Source organism: Perca fluviatilis, chromosome 12 (assembly GCF_010015445.1).
Source record: "Perca fluviatilis chromosome 12, GENO_Pfluv_1.0, whole genome shotgun sequence".
NCBI classification, from domain to species: Eukaryota; Metazoa; Chordata; class Actinopteri; order Perciformes; family Percidae; genus Perca; species Perca fluviatilis.
The window spans coordinates 17,421,371-17,431,937 of NC_053123.1; the positions used below are offsets into that span (position 1 = coordinate 17,421,371).

Here is a 10,567-nt window from a genome sequence, read left to right on the forward strand (position 1 = left end):
TTCTTACCAATACAAGTATAATCCTATACAAAAGAAGGGCTGCAACTAATCATTTTTGATCTCCATTAATCTGCCGATTAGGTTACCAATTGTTTGGTCTATAAGCGTTAGAAAATTGTGATAAATTCCCATCACAATTTCCTAAAGCCCAATGGGACATCTTCAAATTGCTGGTTTTGTTTGACAGTCAGAACCCAAAGATATTCAGTTTGCTATTACATAAGACAAAGAAAACCAGCAAGTCCTCACAACTTTGCATCCAATAGATGTCAACATATATCAGCCAATTGACAGCCATTGCCATTATCAGAATGTTTTAAAAACTGAGAAGCTGGAATTTGGTAGTGTTTAGCATTTATGACTAATTCCATCCACACATCTTTTGAAAATATGAGATTTGAAATGTTACAGGGACATTGGATATGTGCACAAAGATCTACATCTAAAACACAAACAAATGGCAGAAATGCTTATTTGGTAACCAATAAAACAGAGCCTTTATCCAAAGATTTATTTAATCACACTATTCAGAACAACCATAGCATTTACATGGGGACAGACATATTATTTACTACTCTTTATAAAAGCTATTGCAATGAAAATATTGATCTTTATGCAACCAAATGACTCAAAACAGCAGAAGGAAAAAAGCAAGTTAGCAGGAGTTGTGATGAATGTTTTGGATTTGCAAAAACATCACAAGTCCCAAAAAGACATCCCTCTTTAGGAAGACCATTAAAAAGATCATTATGTTAATATACATGTCAACATAGTTATTCCCGATTAGTCAAATGTTAAACGAAAGGTTTTCTCCTGCTCCTTACGCTGGTTGTCACACAGTTTGGACACTTCCTCCACTCTTCTCTGCAGAAGAACAGAGTTCTGATCGATCCACTGAAGTGAATCCATGTGGGTGTTGAGAATTTTACAGATCTGCTGAAGCTGAGGAGGAGAAGAAGAAAAACAGAGGCAGAAGTTAATTTAATGTGCAACAATAAATGCTAAAGCACCAGAAATTTGTCAAGGAAGGTTTCACTTGAATTAGGTCTCATCTTACTGGGTCACTGGTATCTGCTGGGCCACTGGATGTGTTCAGGTGCTCGATGATCTCCTTCAGGTCCTGCGACATCCGCTTCAGCTGTGCGTCAACGTTCTCGGCAAGCTTGTACGTTCTCTCACGTTCCTCGTCAGCATTCTGCATGTAGATGGTTCCACTTTGCTCTTTCACTGACTCCTCAAGCGGGCACAGTAAGTCCTCCAGCTCCTTCTGTTGGGACAGGATGAAATCCAGCTCCTGGTTTAGCCTCCTCTGGTCCAGCTTCACCTTCTCCATCTCCTTATGCAGGGATGTGATCTTCTCACCGTTCTCCACCAGCATGCGGTCCCAGGCATTCACCTGAGTAGCCTGCTGTAAGAAATGTCTCTCTTGGTCCTCAAGCTCAAGACTCCACTTGTTAATGAGACCCTCTAGCTGGGCATAGGTCATCACTGGAGGAGCAATGCTTGTAGGGATGGTTGCTGCTGTAGTAGTTGATATACTTGTGTTGGATGGCAGTTTGAGCCCAAGTGTAAAGCCTGTAGCAGCACCTGTTGTGGCAGCTGCAACAGTGGAAGAAGGGACGGAGGCAGAGGCGGAGGTGATGGTCGCTGTCCCCAGAGGTTTCATCATAAACGACAGACCTGCTGCTGCGGTCGTTGCAGCAGCAGTGCTTGCTGCTAAAGTTGAAACTCCACCCAAAGTAAAGCCTGTACCTGTTGAAGCGGCAGTTGCGGCAGCAGCAGTAGCAGCAGCAGTGGCAGCAGCGACAGCAGCAGCTGTAGAGATGGGTGCAGCAAAGAGAGATGGGCCTGGAGCTGGGGCTGTCTGGGCCGCTGCAGGAGGAGCTGGGGTTGATGAAGGTTTAATCCCAAAGGCAAATCCTCCACCCTGACCCGCTGTGGTTGCAGCAGTGTGGGCTGGCTGGGGCTGGACGCCCAAGGTGAGGTTGGATGGAGCACTGGTGCCAAAGCTGAAGCCCCCTCCCGGGGCAGCAGTAGGGGCTGCAACAGGGGCTGCAGCTGTGGTAGCCTGGACCTTGGTTGCTCCAAAGCTAAATCCTCCGAATGAAAGGCCACCTGCTCCTGTAGTCGCCGTTACTGTGGCTGTTGGTGGTGCTGCAAGTTGGGGTTGAGCTTGAGAAGGAGTCCCAAAGGCGAAGCCCCCTCCTGCGGGGGCGGCAGCGGTGGTCTGTGCAGACAAACCCGAGCCCATGGTGAACCCTGACCCCGCAGCTGGAGCTGCTGAGCCTAAAGTCATTCCTGCGGGTGCTGCTGCTGTGGTTTGAGGAGCGCCCATTCCAAATGAGGCGGTAGGGGTCCCAAAAGAGAAGCCTCCTCCGCTGGCTGCTGTGCTCTTCGCTGGGGTGCCGAAGTTGAAAGAGCCGGCAGGATTGGGGTTGGGGGTGGCCTGAGCGGAAGTGCCAAATGCGAAGCTCCCTCCGGGGGCTGCAGGTGTGGAGCTGGTCATCCCAAAGCCCGTGCCAGGGGCTGCGGCTGTGGCGGGCTTCTGAGCTCCGAAAGCGAAGCCCGTGGAGCCCCCAAAGTTGAATCCGCCACTCATTTTCGTTAGCAGGAGGCTGACTTAATTATAACGTTATCGGAAACAGCCAACTCACAAAATGGTCACTTCCTCGCTGAACTTCTCTGAGGCTTTTGGCGGGGCACAAATACGAGCTGGTTCAACCGATGTAACAGAGGAAATAGTTTCTCTCCTACGATGACTTTCCAGACATAAGCGGTTAATAAAGTCAATTAACGTTACCTTGAGCCAGACGACGACCAAAAACTAACAAAACATCCTTCACAAAAACGTGGCCCGCTGCTTCTCACTTATTCAAGCAGGCATTTCTGTAGTTGACTAAAGGAAATGACGGCAGTTAGGAACAAAATCTAGTTACGTTATTTTAGCCCTGAGTCTTGTCTGCGAGCGCACAAACCCCGCCTCCCTGGGTAGATTGACTGGTCCAATGCCCAATCATGGCCCCGACCAGACCCCAGCTGAAATTTGATTTGTACAGCTTGCTGCCTGAAAGACAAACCTCAGGGAGGCAGACCCTAGATTGTCCAAAGAGTACTGAGTCCACGACCAGAAAACAAAATGTATGTGCTGAACACGAGCTGTGTGACAACTACAAAAATGACGTTGTTCAATAGTTATCTAATAAAAATGGGCAATGTAATGGGCAAATAAAACGGTCTGTAACCGTGACGTAAATGTAATAGAAAAGATGCTTTCGAAATGATTAAAGGTGTTCAATCATTTCAAAAGCATCTTGTCTATTACATTTAGATTAATTGGTTTTTACGTGAGTTTTAGCTTTCTTAATAACAAACTTAAAGTTGTACCTTTAATGTGCTACTGTTTAACTATATATTGTTATGACAAATAAAAAAACAGACGCACATTGCACATTTTGAACTATAAAGTTTAAAAAAAGAAGGGAAAAAAAGCATCTTAACAAAGTCGAAAGGGAACGTTACTCACCTTTCTTCTCTTGACATCGTTATGACTCTCTGGTTTAGCTGGCTGTGCACACTAGTACACGGTTGCTACATTCATGACTGTTAACCTATGCTGTTAACCTTAACGCATATACTAGCCTTCTTGCCATGTTGATATCTTTGGCACTCAGCTATGAGCAATTAAAGACGATTTAGAAATATGTTACGGGGACTTTGCACACATTTTACCAAATCACTCAATAACAGAACGTTCATTTCACGAGTGTGTTCTGCTGAAGTTGAGGCGTAGAAGCTAATGTTAACATAGATTAGCTAAGTATAACTGCGTGTCTGTGCTGTGGATGCCACCTGTAAACATAATAATTAAGCACCATCTGTGACACCACCTGAATAGCATTTGTCCGCCAAGCGAGCTAACACTGGAGCTGTCACAATGAGGATTTTAAGGTTTCTGAGGAACAGCGTGTCCATAGGAAAGGACATTGACTATTACTCCAAATTTTCACCCTCTCCTCTGTCAATGAAGCAGTTTCTGGATTTTGGTAAGGATTGGTAACGTTACCATAGACTGTATGGTCGGTACACACACTAAATGCTTGTGTCTTTGTGTTTACATTTAAGGCAGTGGTGTGAATCCCAACTTCTTTTGCGTTGTGATCTCCTAATGCAAAGTACACGTTACCTTACCTCACAGGTTGCATATTCACGAGTTGTGAGCAGTTCAATTAAATAATGAATTTCCTTCCTCACATGTTGCTGAGAAGATGAAAATATGCACTGTTTTACAAGACACATGCAACGATTAGAGAAAAATAGTTGTTGTAATCCTACCCTGGTAATTATCTGGCAACACTGTATATGCAACTTGTAACCCCCTTGAGAAGTCCAGGGTCCCAGGTTGGGAACTACTGAATTCAAGATCAGGTAGAAAATACAGGAGCCACCTTAAGGCCCTTGTCATGTCAGTTTATATTATGCTTAGTGGTGCATTTCACTAAACAATGTGCTACCACAGGCTAATTGCTACAAATAAACATGGAGGCCTGAGTGTCTGGGACTGTCGTGATGTAGCCTTGGTGGCAGCTAGGGGTGGAGGATTAGAAAATCTTTGATCAAGGTACAGGTATTTTATAACACAAGATTGATATATTGTATAACATGATGTAGTAAATATAATTTGAAAACATGATTTAGAAGTTTAGTTTATTAGCACATTGTTAAAAAAAGAACAACAATAAGGCTTGATACAAAGTAAAAACATTGTGCAGGGGAGATTAGAAGCCAATAAAAGGCTTATAAAGAGACCACCCCTTTAAGTAACACTAGTTACACAGCAGTGAAAATTAAATAAAATATTTACACAATGGGATGAATTACAATAAGATCTTAAAAGTTGAGAAACCGCTTCTAATTAAAATAATCACACAAGAATGTCTGTTTTTGACTAATCCAGCAAATGAAATACCTGACAAATCAATGAAGTGCTTAACATGAATGCAAAAAGCCTAAAAATCCAATATTATCTCTTTAAATTGCAACATTGCTCACAATGGCCTCTTGATAGCTACAACAGTATAAACTGTATGGCAAAATTACAGTAGACAAATTTCTATTGTACATTGTCATATCAATATAAATGCAAAAAATCATTTGCCTCCCATACTATTTAAAAAATAAATAAAGATAATTCTGATGTTTGTGTTTACACCCTTCAGGCTCAGAAAATGCATGTGAGAAAACATCATTCGCCTTCCTCAGACAGGAATTACCTGTGAGGTTGGCAAACATCATGAAAGAGATCAACTTGTTGCCAGACAACTTGCTGAGGACTCCGTCGGTGCGTTTGGTCCAGGGCTGGTACGCAGTTTTTTTTTTTTGCTTTTTCTTGGTTATCTTTCAAATTACGCTGATGCCAGTGCCTGCAAATAGTGATGCTTTTTTCGTGTGCAGGTACATGCAAAGTTTTCAGGATATTCTTGAGTTCAAAGACAAAAATGCAGATGATGAGAAAGTCACATATGAGTAAGTAAATTGAAACAAACACTATGCAGTTTAGTTTTATCTCTTTATTTATGATGATTCAATTCTGTGGTTTTATGCCTTTATTCAGTTTCACAGATGCGGTAATAAAGATCAGAAATCGGCACAATGATGTCATTCCCACCATGGCTCAGGGAGTTGTGGAGTACAAGGAGACCTACGGCACAGACCCAGTCGTCAGCCAAAATCTTCAGTATTTTCTAGATCGTTTCTACATGAGCAGAATATCCATCAGGATGTTGCTCAACCAGCACAGTGAGTAGATTCTCTTCTGCTTAATAAAAGATGAACTCTTTTTGTCAGTCATGAATAATATCATGTGTGAACAGTAGTTGTACTTGATTTGTCACAAAGAGCCAGGTCGCTCCATTAGGAAACCAGAGGCTTAATTATTCTGATCACAGTGCCCTGGTAGCCATCTTGATTTTGGAGCAGTTTGGGGCACGTCCTTTCTGCAACCTTTTAACATCACCGCCACGGTGAACCAAGAAACATCCACAGACCACACCCAGAGATATTTTTGAAATGAACTTGAAAGGACTTGTACCCTATCTACACCTTTTTGAATGAGTTAATTGTTTACTCAAGTGTGAGACATACTGTAAAGGGCAAAGAGACAGTGAACCTGCATAGACCTGCTGGATGTTAGTATTATTAAGGTGCACAGTTCCTGCTGTGTGCCTGACAAAAAAACAACAAGGACAAAGGAGCAATATGAGGGCATACTGATAAAGGCAAACAAAACATTAGCATTAGATTATGAGAAAGAAAGAAAGAGAACATTTAGGGATATTATATTAGTTGGAATACTTGGTAAGCCTCTGTCAACTTCACTTTTTAAAATTTAATTTCACACTTTTCTTTTTGCTGTCCATAATTTATAGTGGATTTTGTGTTGTCTGGTAACAGTATTGTAACTGACATAAAAACAAAGTTTTGTAATCAAATGTATGTAAAAAAAACATTCATAACGGGCTTTTCTGTGTGAGTGCAGAGCTAGAAAGTTTCTTTGCTTTGGGTCGTTGAGTCTAGATGTAGTGAAAGTGTGTTGTGCGTCAGAATTGGGGGGGGGTTCCAGTTATCGGAAAGAAAAACGTAACAATTTACAAGACAAACAATTGGAGAGAGTTAATTGTCAGGTAGTTGTACAATATCGCAGTGAAAATGTCCAGCTGCTGATTAAATGTTGCATTTTTAAGACGATTAATTGAGAAACGAGGGAGAAATATGTCTATTGTGGCTGTATTATCATTTCAATAATTCACACTGTTTATACTGTAGTGTAGCGCACGGTTATATCCCTGTGTGTTTTATTCCAGCGCTCCTCTTTGGTGGGAAGGTGAAGGTGAACCCAGCTCATCCCAAACAGATCGGCAGTATTGACCCAAACTGTCGTGTCAGCGAGGTTATCAGAGGTGATTTAATGACGGTGACAGAGCGCTCAGATATGTCACTTTTCAAGTATTTAAGCGTCGTGTTGTTCCCTGAAAACAAACCTTCTTCCTCGTAGATGCCTACGAAAATGCGCGAACCCTTTGTGACCGGTACTACATGAACTCTCCTGAGCTGGTGCTGGAGGAATTCACAGGTACTTTTAATTAGGAACATTACAAGCACACGCCTTTGTTTATCTGAAGCACTTTAAATTGCATTATTAATGAATGAATAAATAAATAAGAATGGTTTGATTCAAACATGTCTGATGAAATTTAGTCTAATCTTTGATCCTCTGTCCTGACAGCCAACCCCACCGCTGTGGTCTATGTCCCATCTCATTTGTATCATATGGTGTTTGAACTTTTTAAGGTAGGTACGGATTTGCTTTTTGAGCTGAATAATTGGACAGCTGGTTCACATGACTCAATTTTACATTTTCACATTGTCGCCTTGTTGCAGAACGCCATGCGGGCCACCATGGAGTTATACGGCGATGCCATGGAGTATCCTGCTATCCATGCTCAGGTCGCCCTGGGAACTGAAGATCTGACCGTCAAGGTAAAGCTGTGCTGCTGCACATGAGTCTTTTTGCCAAAACGTGGCGGTGTAAACTCCTGTACAGATGGAAAATGGAGTCACTGGATGAGGATACCGTTCAGACCATATGTTCTTCTTCAGGTGAGTGATCGCGGAGGAGGCGTGCCGCTGCGCAAGATTGACCGGTTGTTCACCTACACGTACTCCACAGCTCCTCGACCGAGCATGGACGGGGCCCGTGCTGCTCCTCTGGTCAGTAGTCCTGACGTGTGATCAATAGTGTGTGGATTCATGTGGGTGGACGTGAGCTCACTCTTCTGACTTTGCGGTCGACTTCTCCAATTTGTACTCTGCACCTTCAAAATCTTAAAAGACAACCACTTAGAAACAGTTATAGACCTTGTCACAGAAGAAATTACGAGGGCAGTTGTTGTTTGTGTATGTTAATAACAGACCAGCTTCTTCTGACCTTTTGATATAGTAGATGACAAAGAAAATAATCACAATTGACCCACTTACTTGCTTTTTTATTGAGCTTTCAGTTGCATCACATGGTGTTCTTATTGTAACGTTGCTTCAAAGAGAGAAAAAACATTGAAAGCATATCTGTAATTTCCCCTCCTGTTCATGTAAACAATCTGTATGTATTATCAGTTTGTTCCAGTGCCAGACTTACTTCACAGTCCAAGCTCTAACACACACAACTCTTGTATTATTTGCTTTCTGCCGTGAAACTGCTGACTGCTCGGTTTTATTTTTGTCCAGGCTGGTTACGGGTATGGCCTGCCCATCTCTCGACTGTACGCCCGCTACTTTCAAGGGGACCTGAAGCTGTACTCTCTGGAGGGTTATGGAACTGATGCTGTGGTCTACATTCGGGTAATTGTGTGTGTGTGTGTGTGTGTGTGTGTGTGTGTGTGTTGCGTGTGCGTGTGTGTGTGAGAACTTATTTTCTTAATCTTCTTGTTAGGCGCTCTCCACAGAGTCCATTGAGAGGCTCCCCGTGTACAACAAGTCGGCCTGGAAACATTACAAGACGATTCACGAGGCTGACGACTGGTGCATCCCCAGCAAAGAGCCAAAGGACATGACAACGTTTCGCAGTTTCTAGATCCAAATAACTGGCGCCCTATATGTAGCAGCGTGTGTGTGTGTGTGTGTGTGTGTGTGTGTGTGTGTGTGTGTGTGTGTGTGTGTGTGTGTGTGTGTGTGTGTGTGTGTGTGTGTGTGTGTGTGTGTGTGTGTGTGTGTGTGTGTGTGTGTGTGTGTGTGTAATTAAAGCTGTGGTAGGCACTTCATTTTTTACCTTGTTGGGGAAAAATGTCTTAATAATCTTTCAGCATATTGTATTTCAGTTGGTTTGAGAGAAAACTAGACTTCTGCATCTCCTTTTGGGTTTGTTTTGAGGCTTCAGAAAATCTAGCCATCACAGGAGACTTTGGCCAATCATTAAATTACATTACATGTCATTTAGCGGACGCTTTTATCCAAAGCGACTTACAATTGCTATATATGTCAGAGGTCGCACGCCTCTGTAGCAACTATGGGTTAAGTGTCTTGCTCAGAGCTCCCACACCAAAGGCATGTGTTATATCCACTGCGCCATCACCACCCTCACTCACTGGTCATTTCAGAGAGCGAGAGGGTTCCAATTGGCTGTTCTGTGCATGCATTGCACCATGCGACAAAGAGGGGAGAGGGAGCGCTGTAAAGAAGAGGTCTCCCTCTACTCAAATTCTGGCATGTTTTGTATTCTACCCACTACAGCTAAAAGGGCTTTTCACACTGGGGGCGACACTTCACCTGCGTAGTTGCGTGGATCCGTGAGCTACTCGTGAACAGACACGGCGGACAACGCCAGGCGATCAATGTGTGGTACGCATGGAGATTCTCCTAATGAGGTCATAAGGAGCAAGGTTACCTCCCCTTTCTCTGCTTTGCCCGCCCAGAGAATTTGGCCCACCCATGAGAGAGAGACATCATGGCTTTCAAACGAGCAAAGTGGCAGTTGGTCAAGGCCACACTCCCCTCCCCTCCTCCTCAACAGCTACAGACATAGAAATGGCACATCCTAAGGAAAGCTCATTGTGGGACTGGCTCTAGTGGCTGTAATTCTGCACCAATGCTGAATTTTTGGGAAAGAGACTTCAGATATAGTATTAGGGGACCACTAAGGCCTATATAAAAGCATCCAAAGAGCACCATGTCATGGGACCTTTAACCTCTTCTCAGATCTCTGCAGGGTAAATCCAGACAGCTAGCTAGACTATCTGTTCAATCTGAGTAGTCTGTTACATGAATGAAACAACTTTTGAAAGTACACGTTCCACCAAAACAAGTTCCTTCCCGAGGCTATTTTGCAGAGGCGCCATTGCTCCGCACGGCGTTTAGTGACGATTGTGATTAGTTTAAAGAAATGCCAATGAACCAGAGTACGTTTTTCTCGCCAGACCCTCCTCTGTGGCGCCGCGGTAGAGGAAGGTCTGGCTAAACCAGACTAGGTAAGAAAATGGAAAACTTGTTTCACAATAAGTCGCTGCTTGTTTTTTAATCTGTGTGCGTCTGATTGGTTCAAATGTTTTCATTTGGGGCATTTCTTCTTTAGTTGGATGATGTATACAAGCAACGTGATCAAAAACATTGCTTTGCCATCTCTATAGTTAAGTTTTGCACCTGTTTTTTACTTAACAAGAAAACTGAATCTGAAATTCAACAAAGCTGGAGGAAAATACGTAGGCTGATATGACTAATTGGGTTTGCAACATATGTAGTTTTCTTCTGAAACTCAGTTAATTTGAAACAAGGTGCTTATCTTTTCTCATGAGTTGTAAAACTTTCAGTACAAGAGCAAAATATTTGGGCTGCTGTGGTATTTTAAGGACCCGTCCTGGTAAATAAACTATAATCAATACCTCCCATGTTACACTGAAGCAGTTATGCTGTATGGATCATGTTCAGTGAAAAATAAATATTTCAAAAAGGGAGATGATTTGTATTCGTGTGAAATCTCCTGTAAGTGAAGTAAAGATGGATGGCACTGGTTATCATGCTA

At 42.9% G+C, this 10,567-nt stretch overlaps 2 protein-coding genes across 3 annotated transcripts; one reads left to right on the plus strand and one right to left on the minus strand.

Moving 5' to 3' along the window:
* Positions 1–496: 496 nt before the first annotated feature.
* Positions 497–2,959, minus strand: nup62l (nucleoporin 62 like). The gene is made up of 2 exons (XM_039819086.1): positions 1,058–2,959; positions 497–942 (listed from the first exon to the last, which is right to left on the minus strand). Exons 1-2 carry the CDS (start codon positions 2,597–2,599, stop codon positions 784–786), a joined length of 1,701 nt encoding a protein of 566 aa, XP_039675020.1. The 5' UTR covers positions 2,600–2,959; the 3' UTR covers positions 497–783.
* A 591-nt stretch (positions 2,960–3,550) lies between these two features.
* Positions 3,551–9,524, plus strand: pdk1 (pyruvate dehydrogenase kinase, isozyme 1). 2 transcript variants are annotated; one of them, XM_039819088.1, is made up of 11 exons: positions 3,551–4,043; positions 5,217–5,358; positions 5,452–5,523; positions 5,612–5,796; positions 6,861–6,956; positions 7,052–7,129; positions 7,283–7,347; positions 7,438–7,536; positions 7,657–7,767; positions 8,281–8,394; positions 8,486–9,523. In XM_039819088.1, exons 1-11 carry the CDS (start codon positions 3,935–3,937, stop codon positions 8,624–8,626), a joined length of 1,212 nt encoding a protein of 403 aa, XP_039675022.1. In that variant the 5' UTR covers positions 3,551–3,934; the 3' UTR covers positions 8,627–9,523. The 2 variants fall into 2 exon arrangements, with proteins under 2 accessions (XP_039675022.1, XP_039675023.1); XM_039819089.1 differs by lacking the exon at positions 7,657–7,767 and having other exon boundaries at positions 8,486–9,524.
* The last annotated feature ends 1,043 nt before the right edge of the window (positions 9,525–10,567 follow it).